The following is a 20,533-nucleotide window of genomic DNA, read 5'->3' as shown; positions in this document are numbered from 1 at the left end:
CACATTTTCAGCATAGCATCTGGTGCCTCTTCTCAACCCCACCCCCCCTCCAAGTTTCAATAAGATTGGACCAGGGGTTCCAATTCTATGAGCCCCCAAAGAAGGTGCTGCTCCTCCATTATTTCCAATGAAGGGAAGGCATTGAAAAGGAGCACGGTCCCTTTAACGTGATTGCCAGAACTCCCTTTGGAGTTCAGTCCTGGTGGCAAAACGTTGCTTCTGGTTCCAGAGTCCCCTGGCTCCACCCACAAAGTCTCCAGATATTTCCTGAGTCAGACCTGGCAACCCAAAACTGATCTCTGTCATCTCGAGATCAATTGTAATCAGGGCTTTTTCTGTAACAGGAACTTCTTTGCATATTAGGCCACACACCCTTGATGTAGCCAATCCTCCAAGAGCTGACAGGGCTCTTCTTATAGGGACTACTGTAAGCTCCAGGAGGATTGTCTACATCAGGAGTGTGTGGCCTACTATGCAAAGGAGTTCCTGCTACAAAAAAAGGCCCTGATTATAATTCCTGGAGTTCTCTCGGTGCCACCTGGAGGTTACCAACCTAAGGAAACCGCAGCTTAGGAGGGTGGACTCCATGGCATCACATCCCTGCTAAGCTTGTGGTTACCATTTCTAGATTGGAAAATTCCTGGAGGTTAGGGGATGCAGTCTAGGGAGGGTGGAGTTTGGGGAGGGAAGGGACTCAATGCCATAGAGTCTACCTTCCAAAGCAGCCTTGAACTGGAGATTCCAGGAACACGGGTTCTTCTGCTCCCTCCCAAGAGTGGGTGGAAATAAGAACATAAGAGAAGCCATGTTGGATCAGGCCAATGGCCCATCCAAACCAACACTCTGTGTCACATAAGAACATAAGAGAAGCCATGTTGGATCAGGCTAGTGGCCCATCCAGACCAACACTCTGTGTCACATAAGAGAAGCCATGTTGGATCAGGCCAGTGGCCCATCCAGACCAACACTCTGTGTCACATAAGAACATAAGAGAAGCCACGTTGGATCAGGCCAGTGGCCCATCCAGACCAACACTCTGTGTCACATAAGAACATAAGAGAAGCCATGTTGGATCAGGCCAGTGGCCCATCCAGTCTAACACTCTGTGTCACTTAAGAACATAAGAGAAGCCATGTTGGATCAGGCCAGTGGCCCATCCAGACCAACACTCTGTGTCACATAAGAACATAAGAGAAGCCATGTTGGATCAGGCCAGTGGCCCCTCCAGTCCAACACTCTGTGTCACATAAGAACATAAGAGAAGCCATGTTGGATCAGGCCAGTGGCCCATCCAGTCCAACACTCTGTGTCACATAAGAACATAAGAGAAGCCATGTTGGATCAGGCCAATGGCCCATCCAGACCAACACTCTGTGTCACACAGTGGCCAAAAAGCCAGGTGCCATCAAGAAGTCCATCAGTAAAAAAAGGGTAAAGGTAGTCCCCTGTGCATACACCAGACGTTTTCGACTCTGGGGTGACGTTGCTTTCACAACGTTTTCACAGCAGACTTTCACAGTTTGCCATTGCCTTCCCCAGTCATCTACACTTTCCCCCCAAGCAAGCTGGGTACTCATTTGACCAACCTCGGAAGGATGGAAGGCTGAGTCAACCTGGAGCTGTCTACCAGAACCAGCTTCCGCTGGGATCGAACTCAGGTCGTGAGCAGAGGGCTCCGACTGCAGTACTGCAGCTTTACCACTCTGCACCACGGGGCTCTTAGGTCCATCAGTGGGACCACGATAATACCTTTACACTTAAATGCCTCACATCTTTATGAAAACTAACCTTTGCTGTAATATAAATTCCGTATATCCAGGGCAGCCTGGTTACCTTCCCACATGTTGAATTTTTACTTGAGGGAACCGGCCGTCTCAGGAAGAAAATAAATTCACTGTCCTCATTATATTCAATGAATGCTGACCTGAGCAACCGCTGGCAAAACAATCCTTCCTCTGTTTGCTGCTTTCAGGGCCCCAAGGAGCTTATTTTCAAGCTTTCGGCCTGCAACTTCTCCCCCAGCTCTTCCTGGATCTGAGAAAGGCAAAGGATCTCTCCCCACCCCTCCTGCCCTCGGTCACTCCTCTCCCAGCTCCAATACAACAAAGAGGGGAACTTGGGAAATCAAATTAGGTTGGGAAGGATCTCCAGTTGTAGCGGCTTCATCTCTGGAGCAAAATCTGCCCCCCCAGAACAGTCGCCAAATGAGCAGCTGCCGTCGGCTTCCAAGTTAAAAAGCACTAACCTGGAGTCTCAAGTCGCCACTTGGTTAGCTTCTGATTTTTTAACCTTCCGCCCCTTGAAAAGGAAACCCGCTTACTCATTCATTGAGCCAAAAGGACCAAGGGGTTAATAAAAGGGAGATACTATCAAGTGAAATGTACCCCTCCTCACAGGATTGCCAGGTCCAATTCAAGGCATATCTGGGGACTTTGGGGGTGGAGTCAGGAGCAAGGTTGTGACAAGCACAATCGAACTCTGAAGGGAGTTCTGCCCATCACATTCCTTTTAAATGCCTTCCTTCCTTTGGAAATAATGAGTGATCGGGGCGCCTTCTTTTGGGGCTCATGGAATTGGACCCCTGGTCCAATCTTTTTCGATCTTGGGGAGTGTCTTGAGGAGAGGCACTGAATGCAATGCTGAAAATTTGGTGCTTCTACCCCAAAAAACAACCCCACCCAGCCCCAGATACCTAAGAACATAAGAGAAGTCATATTCGATCAGGCCAGTGGCCCATCCAGTCCAACACTCTGTGTCACACATAAGAACCGAAGAGAAGCCATGTTGGATTAGGCCAATGGCCCATCCAGTCCAACACTCTGTATCACACAGTGGCCAAAAAACAACAAAAACCAGGTGCCATCAGGAGGTCCATCAGTGTGGCCAGGACACTAGAAGCCCTCCCACTGTTCCCCTCCTCAAGCAACAAGAATACAGAGCATCACTTGCCCCAGACAGAGAGTTCCAACAATATACCGTGGATCAATTCTCCATTATACCAGACATTTCCCTCCCCCTCCCCTGCTTTCTGATAATCCTGAAGCCGTGGGAGGGCTTCCAAACTGGGGAATCCCCTGCCCCCTCCTGAAGATGGGCAACTCTGCCTCCTCAATTGGAACACACAATGTTTTACTTTAACAACACTACCAGTTGTAATGCTCCACGTTAAGATAGTGGAAGGTACTGGATTTATACCCTGCCATATACTCTGAATCTCAGAGCCGTCACAATCTCCTTTACCTTCCTCCCCCACAACAGACACCCTGTGAGGTAGGTGGGGCTGAGAGAGCTCTCCCAGAAGCTGCCCTTCCAACGACAACTCCTGCAATAGCTATGGCTGACCCAAGGCCGTTCCAGCAGGTGCAAGTGGAGGAGTGGAGAATCAAACCCGGTTCTCCCAGATAAGAGTCTGCGCACTTAACCACTACACCCAACTGGCTCTCATTTACACACACACCCTTTTCTTGTGGACGTCTGGTGGCCCTTCATGGTTTTTAACTCTCTCCCAGAATTACAACTGATCTCCAGAAAACAGAGATCAATTCTCCTGGAGGAAACGGCATCCTATTAGGCATGCCAACCTTCAGGTGTTGGCTGGAGATCTCCCAGAATTTCATCACCAGGTGACAGATACCAGTTCTCCCAGAGGAAATGGCAGCCTTGGAGGGGACACTCTACGGTAATGCCATCAGGGGTGGAATTCCAGCAGGAGCTCCTTTGCATATTAGGCCACACACCCCTGATGTAGCCAATCCTCCAAGAACTTACAGAAAAGAGCCTTGTAAGCTCTAAGAGGATTGGCTACATTAGGGGGTGTGGCCTCATATGCAAATGAGCTCTGCTAGAATTTCACCCCCGAATAAGAACATAAGAGAAGCCATGTTGGATCAAGCCAATGGCCCATCCAGTCCAACACTCTGTGTCACACAGTGGCCAAAAAAACCAGGTGCCCTCAGGAGGTCCATCAGCAGAGCCATAAGAACATAAAAGAAGCCATGTTGGATCAGGCCAATGGCCCATCCAGTCCAACATTCTGTGTCACACAGTGGCCAAAAAAACCCAGGTGCCATCAGAAGGTTCACAAGTGGGTCTAGAAGCCCTTCCACTTTGCCCCCCCCCCCCGCCCAAGCACCAAGAATACAGAGCATCACTGCCCCAGATAGTTCCAATAATATACTGTGGCTAATAGCCACTGAATACCAGAGTGTCTAGGAGCAAAGGAAGCCCTGGAGTGACATTAGATGCCCCTTGAGTTTCCACTCCTCACTCAACTCCAGCCTCCCTAGGCGTTAAGCAGCCCTGTGAGAACGGTAGTCTCTTCATACGCTAATAAGAACCTTTCCTTCCAGTCAGGCATGCAGTGATAACAAAGAAAAGGGAAACTTTCCACCCTCCTTCTCTGACATCAGTCTGGGAGGAGACCGAGAAAATCTGCAAATGGGTATCTTCCCTCACCCTTCCGTCTGCGGTGCAGCCCACCAGCCCCTGCTGTGGAAGCTTACTTAGGGACCTCGGCCTAGGCAGTCTTTCAGAGCCTAGTAGGGTTGCCAGACTCCAGATGGGACCTGGAGATCTCCCGGTTTTACCACTGATCTCCAGCTGACAGAGTTCAGCTCCCCTGGAGAAGACGGCTGCTTTGAAGGGTGGACTCTGTGGCACTGTGCCATGCTGAGGCCCCGCCCTTCCCCAAACCCCACCCTCTCCCAGACCCACTCCTAAAATCTCCAGGTATTTTCTTACACAGATCTGACAACCCTACCTTACTGGATTGTTGTAAGGGCAAAAAGGAAGGGGGAGAATGATATAAGCTGTTCTGGGCCCACAGTGGGATTATTTGGCCTTTCGTGCTTATCTGGAGGTGAGCGGAGGACTGAATAGGAATAGTCTAATACAGGCCCTTTTTTGTGGCAGGAACTCCTTTGCATATTAAGCCACACCCCTCATGTAGCCAATCCTCCAAGAGCTTACAGGGCTCTTCGGACAGAGCCTACTGAAGCTCTTGGAGGATTGGCTACATCAGGGGGTGCGGCCTAATATGCAAATGAGTCTAATAGATCCAGAAAAGCCTCCCGGCAGGCAGCATTGCCAGTGGGTTGGATCCCCCATTCTTCTGCCCTTCACACCACCCATAGGTCTTCTGTAGACACATAACAGGGGAACGGCACAGATTTTCAGGATGAAGTGAGGGTAGGGTTGCCAACTCTGGCTTGTGAAATTCCTGGAGTTTTGGGAATGAACCTTGGAGATGGCAGGATTTGGGGAGGGGAGGGATTTCAGCAGGGCATAATGCCTCTGAAGCGGCCATTTCCTGCAGGAGAGCTGATCTCCATAGTCTGGAGAGCAATTGTAATTCTGGGGAAAGCTCCAGGACCCACCTGGAGGCTGGCAATCCTACAATGAGTGACGTCCTTTTTTTTCATTCCAGCATTCAGGGCTACCAAAATCCACCTCCTGAGACTTTTGCCTCCTCATATCCGAATGAGTACCTGGCTTGCTGGGGGGGGAAATTTGATTTAATTTCAACCCATTGGTTCTGGTTCTACCTTCTGGGGCCACAGAAAACAATTCCACACCATCCTCACTCATTCACTCCCTTGCTCACTGCTGTGTCGTTCTGTGCTAGCATCACGCACAGTCCTTGCTCAATTAAAAAAAGGCAAAGGTAGTCCCCCTTGCAAGCACCAGTTGTTTTTGACTCTGGGGTGATGTTGCTTTCACAACGTTTTCACAGCAGACTTTTTACGGGGTGGTTTGCCATTAAGAACATAAGAGAAGCCATGTTGGATCAGGCCAATGGCCCATCCAGTCCAACACTCTGTGTCACACAGTGGCAAAAAAAAAAATTATACATCCACACACACTGTGGCTAATAGCCACTGATGGACCTCTGCTCCATATTTTTATCTAAACCCCTCTTGAAGGTGGCTATGCTTGTGGCCGCCACCACCTCCTGTGGCAGTGAATTCCACATGTTAATCACCCTTTGGGTGAAGAAGTACTTCCTTTTATCCATTTTAACCTGGCTGCTCAGCAATTTCATCGAATGCCCACGAGTTCTTGTATTGCCTTCCCCAGTCATCTACACTTTCCCCCAGCAAGCCTGGTACTCATTTTACCAACCTCGGAAGGCTGAGTCAACCTGGAGCTGGCTACCAGAACCCAGCTTCCGCTGGGATCGATCAGGTCTTGAGCAGAGGGCTCCAACTGCAGTACTGCAGCTTTATCACTCTGTGCCACGGGGCTCTTAGGTGCTCACTTAAAGCAGGGTGCAAAGTTGGGAGTTTTATTATATATATATACTCTATATGATCTAATAAATATGTAATATATATATAAATAAGATAAAATATATAAAATTTAATAAAACTCTCTACCTTGCACCTTTCCCCTTTTCCCTCCTACCCACTGCTGCGGCTTTATCGTCTTCCAATTAATGCAAAATGATTGCCTCTGTTTTCTTTCGCAGAAACACTAAAAGGATATATCCAAAATGAAGTATCTTATTATAAGGGCAAACAACCTGAGAATGCAATTTTGATTTTTTAAAAAGCTGCATTCTATATGCATATACATAAAGCTTTCTGCGCACTGTGCAACGGAGAACGTGGCACATGGCAGTCGTAAAACAAAATACCTTTTGCATATGGATGTGGAGACATTTAATGGCTATGGAAAAGCAATCTTTCCAGATACGGAAGGTGCTGATTTCCCAGCTGTTATGTAATAGCTGAACGGTGACTGCACAGGACATCACTATGAAATGTAAGCTTGTGAGACGTGGGTTTTTTTGTCTTCCCCCCACCCCAAATTCCATCTGACTTTTTTCAACTGTATGTTTTAAGAGCTTGCAACCATCTATATTGTTGCAGATATGACCTCTGAATCTTCCCAAAAGATTGCCTATGAAGTTTATATCTTCTTAGGGGGCAAGATATTATAGTCATCTTTCTGCCAATTGGGATATCATTATACCAGGCTTCTTAGAGTGGGAACCCATGAAGAGGTGTATGTCACATGGTAAGTACGTGAACGCTTCCACCAGAAACAGTAGCCAAGGGGAGAAACTGTCACCCTACTCAGACAACACATTTGGTATTAGAATCATAGAATAGGAAGGGACCTCTAGGGTCATCTATCCAACCCCCTGCACAATGCAAGAAACTCACAAACAACGCACCCTAAATTCACAGGATCTTCATTGCTGTCAGATGGCCATCTAGTCTCTGTTTAAAAACCTCCAAGGAAGGAGAGCCCATCACTTCCCGAGGAAGCCTGTCCCACTGAGGAACCGCTCTAACGGTCAGGAAGCTCTTCCTAATGTTGAGCCGGAAACTCTTTTGATTTAATTTCAACCCATTGGTTCTGGTCCTACCATCTGGGGCCACAGAAAACAATTCCACACCATTCTCTATATGACAGCCCTTCAAGTACTTGAAGATGGTCTCCCATCTCACCCCCCCACAAATCTGCTTGAAAATCCAAAGAAACTGAGGTGGCTGATAAATCACGTAAGCTTATCCCATGATCAGAAGTAGGGTTGCCAACTCCCAGCTGGGGGCAGGGTATCTCCTTGTTTGGAGATCCTCCCCCCACTTCAGGGTTATCAGAAAGCAGGGGTGGGGGGAATCTGTTGAATTGTGGTGCCATTAATACTCACTAGAGACCAGTTCCCAGCAAAACAGTTCTCATGCTGCCTCAGGTACATATGAACCTGAGTCATTTTGGCTACCAGGTTATGGGGGTCAGCAGGCAGAACCTCCTCCTGTGAAAACAATTATGACTGCAGCCAGTGGGGTGAACTTGGTGGTGATGGAAAGTACTGTTAAGTTGCAGCCAACTTATAGTGCCCTCCTAGGGTTTTCAAGGCAAGAGACCTTCAGAGGTGGTTTGACATTGCCTGCCACTGCATAGCTACCCTGGACTTAGAACATAAGAACATAAGAGAAGCCATGTTGGATCACGCCAATGGCCCATCCAGTCCAACACTCTGTGTCACATAAGAGAAGCCATGTTGGATCAGGCCAATGGGCCATCCAGTCCAACACTCTGTGTCACATAAGAACATAAGAGAAGTCATGTTGGATCAGGCCAGTGGCCCATCCAGTCCAACACTCTGTGTCACATAAGAACATAAGAGAAGCCATGTTGGATCAGGTCAATGGCCCATCCAGTCCAACACTCTGTGTCACATAAGAACATGAGAGAAGCCATCTTGGATCAGGCCAGTGGCCCATCCAGTCCAATACTCTGTGTCACATAAGAACATAAGAGAAGTCATGTTGGATCAGGCCAGTGGCCCATCCAGACCAATACTCTGTGTCACAGAAGAGAAGCCATGCTGGATCACGCCAATGGCCCATCCAGTCCAACACTCTGTGTCACATAAGAACATAAGAGAAGCCATGATGGATCAGGCCAATGGCCCATCCAGTCCAACACTCTGTGTCACATAAGAACATAAGAGAAGCCATGTTGGATCAGGCCAATTGCCCCTCCAGTCCAACACTCTGTGTCACATAAGAACATCAAAGAAGCCCCGTTGGATCAGGCCAATGGCCCATCCAGTCCAACACTCTCTGTCACATAGGAACTTAAGAGAAGCCATGTTGGATCACGCCAATGGCCCATCCAGTCCAACACTCTGTGTCACATAAGAACATAAGAGAAGCCATGTTGGATCACGCCAATAGCCCATCCAGTCCAACACTCTGTGTCACACAGTGGCCAAAAAAACCCAAGTGCCATTGGGAGGTCCACCAGTGGGGCTAGAAGCCCTCCCACTGTGCCCCGCCCCAAGTACCAAGAATACAGAGCATCACTGCCCCAGACAGAGAGTTCCAACAATACACTGTGGCTAATAGCCACTGATGGACCTCTGCTCCATATGCTTATCCAATTCCCTCTTGAAGCTGTCTATGCTTGTAGCCGCCGCCACCTCCTGTGGCAGTGAATCCCATGTGTTAATCACCCTTTGGGTGAAGAAGGACTTCCTTTTATCAGTTCTAATCCGACTGCTCAGCAATTTCATTGAGTGTCCACAAGTTCTCCTATTGTGAGAAAGGGAGAGAGGACTTCCTTGGTGGTCTCCCATCCAAACACAAACCAGGGCCAGCCCTACTTTAGCTTCCAAGATTTAACTTAACTCTCAAGAAAAGGGACTTGATCAGTGCGGCCCTGCTCATGTTTACTTAGACGTAAGCCCTGCTTTAATCCAGAGGACTCACTGTCAGGTAAATGCACACAGGGTTACAGTCCCAGATGGAAAAGCTATTATTTATAGACACCGTATTCTTATATAGCCATTTACTCAAGGGAATGGGATTCCTGTGTTATGTGCTGAGTATCGATGCTGATAAACTAACCTTGCTGCTGTAGAATCATGACAATAAAAGACACCCAAGTTCGAACGAACGATGGATAATTCATTCTACAGGGGGAAAAGAAAAAAAAGAAGAGTAACAAACAGCTATCCTTGCGGCACAAGATCAAATATGTAAATTCCACATTAAAAAGGTTAGATTGCCTGGGAATTGTTTGATTAGTAGGGACCGTCTGAAATGTGGGGAATTAAGTTCATTGTCTGTGTACACAAACATGAAATCTCTTAATTAGGAATCAGCTAATGGCACGCTCTTGTTATAAAGAAGTGAATTGCTAAGCTGATGTTTTCGGGCTCAGTCTTGGGGGTGGGAGAATAGAAAATGCTTCCCAACTTTGCTCTTAATAGAATTGTATATAGGAAAACAGATCACAGGAAACATTCAATCCCCTAATCACCCCAAACAATTCCTTGATGATCTCCACGCTACAAAGCATAACGCCAAACGCGGCTTTTCATTGTAAGGCGAAACCGAGAGCCAATTATCAACTGTGAGAGCTCTCATCTTTGGAAGGCTTTCAATGTTGCTTTAACTAATCCTTAAAAGAATTTTTTTCCCCCCAGGGTACCAGCTGGCGAGAGAATGAGGGGGGAGGGGAAGTATAAATATTGACACAGTCGCCCATCTTTTGCAAGTAGATAGATATCAATTTGATAAGAGAGAGTTTGGCAGGAGCAGGAGGGGGAGAGAAAGATGAAGCAAAGGACTGAGAAATCCTAGCAAGGCCTTTGAATCTCTTTCATGCCCAGTGTAATTTTATCTACATTATCAAAACAGTATGAAACAGTTCTAAAGTTAAGCCTTCCCCATGTCATTGTGGCTCTGTGTTAAGTAAAGAAGATGATGATGATATTGGATTTATACCCCGCCCTATATGCTGAATCTCAGATTCTCAAAGTGGCTTACAATCTTCTTTACCTTCCCCCCGCCCACAACAGACACCCTGTGAGGTAGGTGGGGCTGAGCGAGCTCTCACAGCAGCTGCCCTTTCAAGGACAACTCCTGCGAGAGTTATGGCTGACCCAAGGCCACTCCAGCAGGTGCAAGTGGAGGAGTGGGGAATCAAACCTGGTTCTCCCAGATAAGAGGCCCTGTGGTACAGAGTGGTAAAGAGGAGTACTGTGGTCTGAACTCTCTGCTCACGACCTGAGTTCGATTCCAGAGGAAGCTGGATTCAGGTAGCCAGCCCAAGGTTGACTCAGCCTTCCATCCTTCTGAGATCGGTAAAATGAGTACCCAGCTTGCTGGGGGGAAAGTGTAAAAGACTGGGGAAGGCAATGGCAAACCAACCTGTAAAAAGTTTGCCATGAAAATGTTGTGAAAGCAACGTCACCCCAGAGTCGGAAATGACTGGTGCTTGCACAGGACTAAACCACTACACCAAACTGAAGCCAACCTATGGCAACCCGACAGGGTTGCAAGGCAAGAGACTAACAGAGGTGGGTCGCCATTACCTTCATCTGCATAGCAGCCCTGGAATTCCTTGCCTTCTTATTTTTATTCAACTTGGATAATTTTTACTTATTTAAATCTCTGATTCTAATAGTCTGTTGCAGGGAATGGCGGCATAGATTGATACCCAAGATCATGTGCCAATGAAGTCTTTCCCATTCACTTCAATGGTGGGAAGCTCAGGGCTGCACTGTTGGCCCATTGCCTTCAAAGGATTTTCAGGGTGGAGGAGGGGGACAGGATGGAACCCTGGGCCATAATGCGGCCTTTTCCGCAGTATTTGCAATGGAGAATTAAAAGGACATCATCACAAAGCCATTGGCACAAGTGGTTTGAGGATAGCAGCGCTATGCAAGAAGATATGGGCAAAGAAGAGAATCTCTCTTGGGCAAAATCTAGGAATACTTAGTAGCTGGTTGAGGCTGTCACCGTAAGATCATGCTCTACGAAGCCCACCCGAGTACAGTGGGTTTTTACTCATGGGTAAGCATGTGCAGGATCAGACTGCTACCCGAGTCTTTGCTATAGACAGCTTCTTTTGGACCATGCTCAGTTTTCTATGCAGAGATCTATATTGTTTTGCATCTTGAAAATGCAGGTGTGCTTATTAAGTGTTGTGTATAATTAGCCATCAGCTGAAATCCCTAATTGAACCTTGGGGCACAAACAGTTGATTTGTGCCATATGGAAATAACGGGATTGAAATACAGCTTCCGCGACTTCCTCCTGCCAGCCTGGCCCGTCAATCATATTTCCTAAAATCTCCCTCTATAATGGAAGGTACTTAAAAATTGATCGCCCTCTAATGTTCTTTTCAACTCTGTTATCAGCAACGCCGTTTTGACAGACATATCCATTTTCCTTTTATGAAACCGAGAGAGAGATCTAATTATATACAAATGCACGTTTCTTTCTATAGATGAAACCAGGATTTGACGCTTATAGGGCAAATGCCATTTAATTCTCAAAGCAATAGATCTTTCCCCATAAGACAGACACTTGTCTCCCTCCTCCCCATGGCTTCCACTTAACACTGCTATGTTGCAGGGGTAAATTCCTCTCCAACTTTCCCCCCTAGCTTCCTAACCATTAAGACAAAGAACTTAAAAGTTTGCTTCCCCTAGCTGCCTGCTATACAACACGGAAATGCGCTTGCCAAAGTGAACCATTGCATGTCAAAGGAAGAGGTTTATAGTTTTTAAACGAGAGGAAGGAAAACACACACATGAAATATTTATGATTATGGATTTTTTTTTAAAAAAAATTACCAACCTGGTTTGTGGCAACACGGAGAACGCGAAATCTGAAATTTAACACCCGAACTTCAATAAACCTGGGGAGAATTATGTCAACCAAGGACACATGTCAAGATCCTTTTGCCAATTCTCGATGACAGCCGACGTCTCCTCTTTGGTCTTTCAAGTGAAAAAAAATAAATAAAAAGAGTTTCTCCTTCTGGAGCAGCGTCAAGTTTTCAATTAGGAACAAAATCCGTCTTCGTCCTCCTATTGATTAATGGCAAAGTCGGTTAATCAAAAAGTGCACATCAGAATGTAGACCGTGAACCGGGAGCAGTTTCTCTCACTCTCTCTCTTTTTCTGAAAAGTTAGACCTTCCAGGAGATTCGGGAGGGAAATGGAAAGGATATCAGGAACCAGGTATGTGGCTGTTTTGATCAGAATCACTTTACACTGTGGGGGGGGGGGAACCCTACAAAAGAGAAGGCACCCCCTTCCTCCTTTGTGTTAGTGAGGGAGGGTCTAGATAAGGTTACAGAATTAGCATTAAACAGCATAAGAATTAAAGAGAGAGGGGGGGGAAAAAACCCAGACACACACACAGTACAAAGCAGTGGCCCTTTCGGCAGCTCAGTTGAGCTATCTTCCCTCTGCTGTTTTTGCATTCGGACAGATGTCAAGAAATGGGTGCAAATTTGCATTTTTATTGATCAAAGTTATACCTTTTGGACCAGCAAAGCTTATTGCGAGGAGCAGCAGAGACCTCCAGTCTCTGCTTCACTTCGGAGGTCTCAGTTGATTCTGGCATGACCTTGTGCGTTTAAACAGCAGCTTGCCATATACACATCAACCGGGGAAGCTTTTCACAGCACGAGAAATAAAACGCAATCACCGGCAAACATTTGTACAAAAAGTGGTTGTTCAAGGCAGGGCTGTAGTCAACCACTAAGAAGTTGGCAACCTCTTCTTTGAACTTTTCTTCCTAAGGTTTGGCCCCTGGGAAGATACTACGAGTCAGACTTCCCATAAAAGTTTGACCATTCACCGTGGGAGGGAGCAAGGAACTCTTCACTCAGATCATTTCCAGCTAAGATTTCAAGGCGATGGTCTAGTACAGGGGTCCTCAACCTTTTTAAATAGGGGGCCAGTTCACTGTCCCTCAGACTGTTGGAGGGCCGGACTGCCGTTACTGTACAAGGCCGCGGGCCGTCAGTTCTCCGTCTTCTGCATCTCTCTCCCTTCCCCACACCACACACCCCGGCCTGGGAACTCACCTCACCTCGGTATCACCTCACACTCTGTCTCCGCCGCCTCAGCCCAGTGCCGGAAGTGTGCATTGCTAACGCGAGTTTAGGTCGAACGTCACTTCCGGTCTGATTTTGCCATAACCCGGCGGGACGCATATACGTCCTCAGCGGGCCGCATCTGGCCCGCGGGCCGTAGGTTGAGGACCCCTGGTCTAGTACAATGAATTATATCCTCTTGCAGGAATTTGCCCGCTATAGAAAGGCCCCGGTCCCATGGATTAGCATCTAGGCTCACTGAAATCTCTATGTACTGACCAGAATTTAGCAATCCTATGCATCCAACCTAGGACCTTGTTCATGCAAAGACAACACCATCCAGAATCCCACTCATTGTGCAGAGAAGTCTTTTTTTTTTTTTAATGGTGTTTCTGCTTAGTGTCATCAGTAGGAAAATCAACAAGTGAAGCATTTCCTGGCACCGAGAAGCTCTTAATTGATACAGTTACAGTAGCCAAGTAAAGATGAAGAAAGCCACTGATGCAAATTTGAATGGTGGCTGAGGAGAGCATATACATTCTGGCTTTGTTAGTTTTGGGTTTCAATAGAGGGCACAGTTACTCAGAATGTTACCCAGATTTATGGCACTTCACACCCACGACGTCAATCTGCTTTTTATCACCCGCCGATGTTTTTTTCAGCCCAGTTAACAACGTTAACGAACAAACACAGACCCCAATTTGTGATTCTTTTAATCCGCTAAAAACATTCCCATGATTCTACATACCAACTCACTGCCCGCTTATATTAAGAACTGCTGCTTTCCATTCCAGTTTTGTCTGATGAAGTTTGCTTAGAGCATGCAGAAGCTTACATTCTGAATAAAACTGAGTTGGTCTTAAAGGCGCAAACTTGTCTACTGCTTTGTTTTAAAGCAGGATGTAAGCTTTCGAGCGCATGCACACTTCATCAGACAATGAGATGACCTCCAAAACGTCCCGTCGTCGACGTCTTGCTCAGGTCTCGCAAACTGAGGGCCATCAAGGCTGCCATCGATCGAGTCCATCCACCCCATGGTGGTCCTTCCTCTCTTCTTGCTGCCTTCAACTTTTCCTAGCATTTTGGTCTTTTCCAGCGAGTCTCGTCTTCTAATGTGACCATATAGCAGCAGCAAGAAAAGGGTCCTCTCTTCCACCTTCTGCCTGGAACCGCCAATCTAAATTACTTTCGCCCTTAGCGCATTCTAATCATGTTCTGACATTATATTAAATGGGGATGCAGAGAGACGTTCTCTATTTCCATGCTCTTTTACAAGATTATGCATGGGATGGAGAAAGTAGAGAAAGCAGGACTTTTCTCCCTTTCTCACAATACAAGAACTCGCGGGCATTCGATGAAACTGCTGAGCAGTCGGGTTAGAACGGATAAAAGGAAATACTTCTTCATCCAAAGGGTGATTAACATGTGGAATTCACTGCCACAGGAGGTGGTGGCGGCTACAAGCATAGCCAGCTTCAAGAGGGGATTGGATTAAAATATGGAGCAGAGGTCCATCAGTGGCTATTAGCCACAGCGTATTGTTGGAACTGTCTGGGGCAGTGATGCTCTGTATTCTTGGTGCTTTGAGGGGGGGAGCAAACTAGAAGGGCTTTTAGCCCCAATTGTGAACCTCCTGATGTCACTTGGGTTTGTTTGGTTTTTTTCTTTTTTGACCACTGTGTGACACAGAGTGTTGGACTGGATGGGCCATTGGCTTGATCCAACGTAGCTTCTCTTATGTTCTTACTTGAACCTTCTCCTTGGCGAATTATGTCCTAGGTTTCAAAGACGAAGCCTCTTAACCGACTTAGAAGTAGCTGGGGTCAAGGACAAGCCCTGGGTCGACTGAACAGCTCGATTTCAGCGACATGATTGAGGTCAAAGAGGATGGTGGTTGAGGAGAGGCAGCTGGCTATGGTCTGCTTGGATCTGTTCCCACCTTCGCTGGCGGGGTGGAAAACAAAGGAAACAAGCATCTAAACAAGACGTCTCTACAAATTTATGTCTGTACAAAATTCCAAGTTTATTGGATTGGCTAATGAAAGTTTGTCCATTGTTATTCCTTATTATTTTTGTGATTTGTATGTATGTATGCGTATGTGCCTGGAAGTCATGGTTGACTTCTGGCGACCCCTAAAGAGGTTTGGACATTCAGAGAGGTGGCTCCATCGCCTGCCTCTGTGTCCCAGCTCCGGTATTCCTTGAAGGCCTCCCCTGTCAAAGTACTTGCCCTGCTTTGCTTCTGAGATCCGATGAGATTGGGCTTGGCTGGGCATGAAAGCACATTCTAGAATGCTGTGATACGTGCAAATAGTTCCAGGTGGGCAACCGTATTGGCCTGAAGCATTGGAACAAAGTTGGAATCCAGTAGCACCTTTAATAATAAATAAATAAAACTTTGTTGGTCTTAAAGGTACTACTGGACTCCAAGATGCAAATAGTGTTCCTCATAGACCTCCTTGATAAAAGGTAAAGGTAGTCCCCTGTGCAAGCACTGGGTTGTTATCGACCCATGGGGTGATGCTACATCACGACATTTTCTTGGCAGACTTTTTACAGGTTGGTTTGCCATTGCCTTCCCCAGTCATCTACACTTGACCCCCGGCAAGCTGGATACTCATTTGACTGACCTCGGAAGGATGGAAGGCTGAGTCAACCTGGAGCCAGCTACCTGAACCCAGCTTCCACCGGGATTGCCATTGCCTTCCCCAGTCATCTACACTTGACCCCCGGCAAGCTGGGTACTCATTTTACTGACCTTGAAGGCTGAGTCAACCTTGAGCCAGCTACCTGAACCCAGCTTCCGCCGGAATCAAACACAACTGTTGCAGATTTGCAACATACATATATATACGGGGGGAGGGGGGCGTGTGTTAAAGCAAGAGTGTAAAGACCTCCATGTCTAAATGATGTTTCAATGATATGGGAAGGGGCTGTGGCTCGATGGCAGAACAGCTGCCTGGCAGGCAGAAATCCCAGGTTCAATCCCCAGCATCTCCAGTTAAAAGGATCAGGTGATGTGAAAGACCCCAGAGAGCTGTTGCCAGTCTGAGTAGACAGTACTGAGTATCGCAGACCAGTGGTCTGATCAGTATGAGGCAGCTTCGTGTGTGTTCATGTATTAAAGCAGGAAAATTGTGTTTTTTCCCCCTAGTTGCAGAAAGGTCAGGAACGGATGCCCCTCTGAATTCTCTAGGATACGGCTGAAGTTAAATCAAGCTGATTGGCTGGAACGAGACCACTTGCCAAATATTCTGAGTTCTCAAGTTTTGCCGTAATGAGCTCAGTTGAATCATTAAAACGGTGGCCTAATCTGCTTAAATCTAAGTCTGCTTCTTGTTCTGGCAGAAACCCAAATCTGCCAAAGGATAAAGGGCCCTTTTTTCAGGTAAAAAGAAATGCAAATAGTGGCTTGGGGTTTGTCAAAGGATGAAACGAACATCAGTGTTAATGTGGGATCCGGAAACAGTTTGTGATGCTGCACCAAAAGTTGCCCTTCTTTCAACTTAGGATCAGGGCTTTTTTTTGTAGCAGGAACGCCTTTGCATTTTTGGCCACAAGCCCCCTGATGTAGCCAATCCTCCAAGAGCTGACAGGGCTCTTCGTAAAGGGCCTACTCTAAGCTCCAGGAGGACTGGCTACATCAGGGGTGTGTGGCCTAATATGCAAAGGAGCTCCTGCTACAAAAAAAAGCCCTGGATAGGATCAGGAAATAGCGGGAGATGGTTCACATCACTGGCAAATCTTTGGCCAGGAAGCCACCTTGATGTGGGACCGTCATTCAGGGCCAGATTAACAATTAGGCAAAGCAGATAGTGGCCTATGGGTCGCCACAACATGATTGCACTTGAAACAGGAAATGGCACACCACCTCTGCTCAGCTGTTGCCTTGACCTGGGTGGACCAAGCTAGCCTGATCTTATCAGACCTTGGAAGTGAGCAGCATTAGTCCAGGTTAGCACTTGGATGGGAGACCACCATGGAAGTCCAGGGTTGCTATGCAGAGGCAGGCAATGGCAAACTACCTCTGAACGTCCTTCAACTTAACAGAACTTTTCACCATCAAAACCAGTCCAGAACCCGACTAGCAAACAGCACCAAGGACAGCTGTGCTAATGGGTTCCGGAGTCTTTGAGTCAGCTCTTTTAAATATAGGAATTTGCAGGGCGTGTTTTGTAGCAGGAACTCATTTGCATAATAGGCTACATTCCCCGATGTAGCCAATCCTCCAAGAGCTTACAGTAGGACCTGTAAGAAGAGCCCTGTAAGCTCTTAAAGGATTGGCTACATCTGGGGGTAGTGGCCTAATTTACAAAGGCAGTGCCGGATTAAACCCTGTGCAGGCCCCGAGGCAGTCAAAATCTTGGGGGTCCCCTCTCAAGTTATCTCAGAGTTGGAGCACCCGCCCCACCGCCCCCTGCAGGCGCCTTCTCAAAAGCCCCTTTAACAAAGCTGTAGGGGAGAAGTAGAGAGAGACGAACTTGGAGACGACTCCAGCAGCCACAGCAGGCAAGTCGGGCAAAGAGCGGCTCAGTTGCCGGCTGTAAGTGCAAGCTGGAAAGTCTACAAGCAGGGGGGCAATGGGAGGAAAGCCGGCCCGGAGCCCCTAAAGGTGTGGGGGCTAGGGTGACCATAATGTCTGAAGGCCAGCCAGGGACACCTTGGGGGGGGGAAGGTAGGGGTGCGCGTGCGCAAATCGTGCACGCCGCCGGAAACAGGAAGTGACGTCACTTCCGGTGACGTCACTCCCGGTGATGTCATGCCACCGCCGGAAACAGGAAGTGACGCCACTTCCTGTGACATCATTTCCCCCACATCACCTGCCGGAAAATGGGAAGTGACATCACTTCCCCCAAATGACATCATTTCCCCCAAATGCCACTGCCGGAAACAGGAAGTGACTTCACAGCACTTCCTGTGACGTCCCCAAAAATCCCCCAAATATCACCGCCGGAAACAATTTTGTTCTCAAATCCTGTATATACTTCATCAGTATATGGGATAAGGCACTTTCTCAACTGTGCTGCATAATGCAGCCTATTTATTTTGTCCTGTTTGCTCTGTTGGCTCTATCTGCGCCACCTTCATCACTTTCGGGGTGTGGATCCCCCAGTGGGGTGGTCTCCCGACTCCCTCCGCCGGCTATTTCTGATAGCCCTGCGCCCCCTCTTTCATTTGATATGTGTCCCGTGTGGGTGCCACCCTCCCGCCGGGAGATGCCGCAAAATGAGCCCCCTTGAGGCTTATGGCGGCAGGGCTCGGGGGAAGCGAGCTAGATTGCTGTTCTTTTGAGGGGTTATAGGGTGTTTCGAGCCCGTCCCTGTGGCATCAGTCCCATCGTTGTGGGACCCAGGGGGGCGGCGCAGCGGCACGCCGAAGCAGCCTGTCACTAATAACACAGGTCGAGATGCAGGACAGGAACCCAGAAGTGACCGACACTCGCCGCCCTCCCTCACTCGCCGCCTTCCCCGCCGGCGCCCGCAGCCCACCGCCTCCGGGGCTGGCTAAACCGGGACCTTTAATGGTCCCGGTATAGGCAGCCCAGGAGGCGGGAATTGGTGGCCAGAACCGGGAAAGTCCCGGGAGACCGGGACGGTCTGGCCACCCTAGTGGGGGCCCATAGGCCCACTTTGCCGAATAGTTAATCTAGCCCTGTACAAAGGAGTTCCTGCTACAAAAAAGCCCTGGGAATTTGAAATCTCTGCATTCCAAACAGGAAGCCGACACCACACCAGCTTAACTGCCGTTGCCTCAATTCTTCCGACAGCACCACACGCACGAAGCGATACGATTGTTCTGAGGGAGATCAATATAGTTGTGATGGAAGGACTTTTAGCTTTTATGACAACTCTTCACATGCTCATCACGTGGGGCTTTCCGGTTACCTCGTTGCAGCCCCTCAGGGTCAGGTGGAGGACTCGTTCAACGCAAGGCATACCGCGTTGGCATCGTTTCTGCCTTTAATGCAATGCTTTGGTTCGGTCCCCGTCTCTTTCTGCACAACCCCAGCAGCTTGAACGGCTCCATTAAGTATCTACGGCAGACATATGGGGCATCATTAGCAAACAATTGCAGGTAAAATTAATACACGGCCAGATGGGCCAGCAGGTGCTGAAGTGCCATCTTTTCCAAAATCCAAAAGATTTAGGGTTGTTTTTTTTAACACAAAGTACAAGGCTGGATCCTCTCAGCTTTCCACGGATGGAAGAGGAGCCCCCAAAGGCCTTGCTGGGAATCATGGGACATTAGGGTAGGTTGGGCTTTTTTTGTAGCAGGGACTCCTTTGCATATTAGGCCACACACCCCTGATGTAGCCAATCCTCCAAGAGCTTATAGGGTTCTTCGTACAGGGCCTACTGTAAGCTCTTGGAGGATTGGCTACATCAGGGGGTTGCGGCCTAATATGCAAAGGAGTCCCTGCTACAAAAAAAGCCCTGAGGGTAGGGTTTATTTATTGATTCTATTTTTTGCCCGCCCTTCCTGTAGGGGACATGCTCCGGGCGGGTTACATCATAAAAACAATCAACAATAAAAACAATAAAAGACCAATTTAAAATATATGAAATCTAAAACGACGAAGTGACAGTAGAGACTAAAATGGCGGTTCTGCCTCACAGACATGGCCTGTTGTCCGGGTCCAGAAGTGGGATGGAATGAAGGGGGGAGGCCAGTAACAAGTGACGTCCATTGCCTCAGCTGAAAGCCTGGTGAAAGAGCTCTGTTTTACAGGCCCTGCGGAATTGGAGGAGATCCCGCAGGGCCTGGATTTTCAGGGAGAGCTCATTTCACCTCCACTCCTCGAGGTCAGAGAGACATCTCTAAAAGGTAAAGGTAGTCCCCTGTACAAGCACCAGTCGTTTTCGACTCTGGGTGAGATGTCGCTTTAGGGCCAGTTATTACCAAAAGTTGTTGGGTCGCTGATTGTAAAGACCTACAGGGCTCATACAGGGAGAGGTGGTCCCGAAAGCATGCTGGCCCCTGGCCATTTAGGCCTTTGAAGGTAAGTACCAACACCTTGAACTGGTTGTAGAAAGGAAAAGACTCAAGCAAGATTTCTCCTCCCTCTTCAACTGGAAGGACCCATCCCACATATCTGAAGTCTTCTTCATGGGAATACATGAAGCTGTCTTATGCCGAGTCAGACCCTTGGCCATCAAAGTATCGTCTACTCAGACTGGTA

At 47.8% G+C, this 20,533-nt stretch overlaps 1 protein-coding gene across 1 annotated transcript in view; it reads right to left on the bottom strand.

Moving 5' to 3' along the window:
* TECTA (tectorin alpha) overlaps positions 1 to 20,533 on the bottom strand; it is a 232,242-nt gene that overhangs the window by 135,003 nt on the left and 76,706 nt on the right. The window contains 1 exon segment of the mRNA XM_060251812.1: positions 9,363 to 9,427. Coding sequence (XP_060107795.1) covers positions 9,363 to 9,427 — 65 coding nt within the window.

Source organism: Heteronotia binoei, chromosome 12 (genome assembly GCF_032191835.1).
Source record: "Heteronotia binoei isolate CCM8104 ecotype False Entrance Well chromosome 12, APGP_CSIRO_Hbin_v1, whole genome shotgun sequence".
Classification (NCBI taxonomy): domain Eukaryota; kingdom Metazoa; phylum Chordata; class Lepidosauria; order Squamata; family Gekkonidae; genus Heteronotia; species Heteronotia binoei.
Note: the sequence above shows the minus strand (reverse complement) of the source record. Positions and strands in the feature narration are given on the sequence as shown.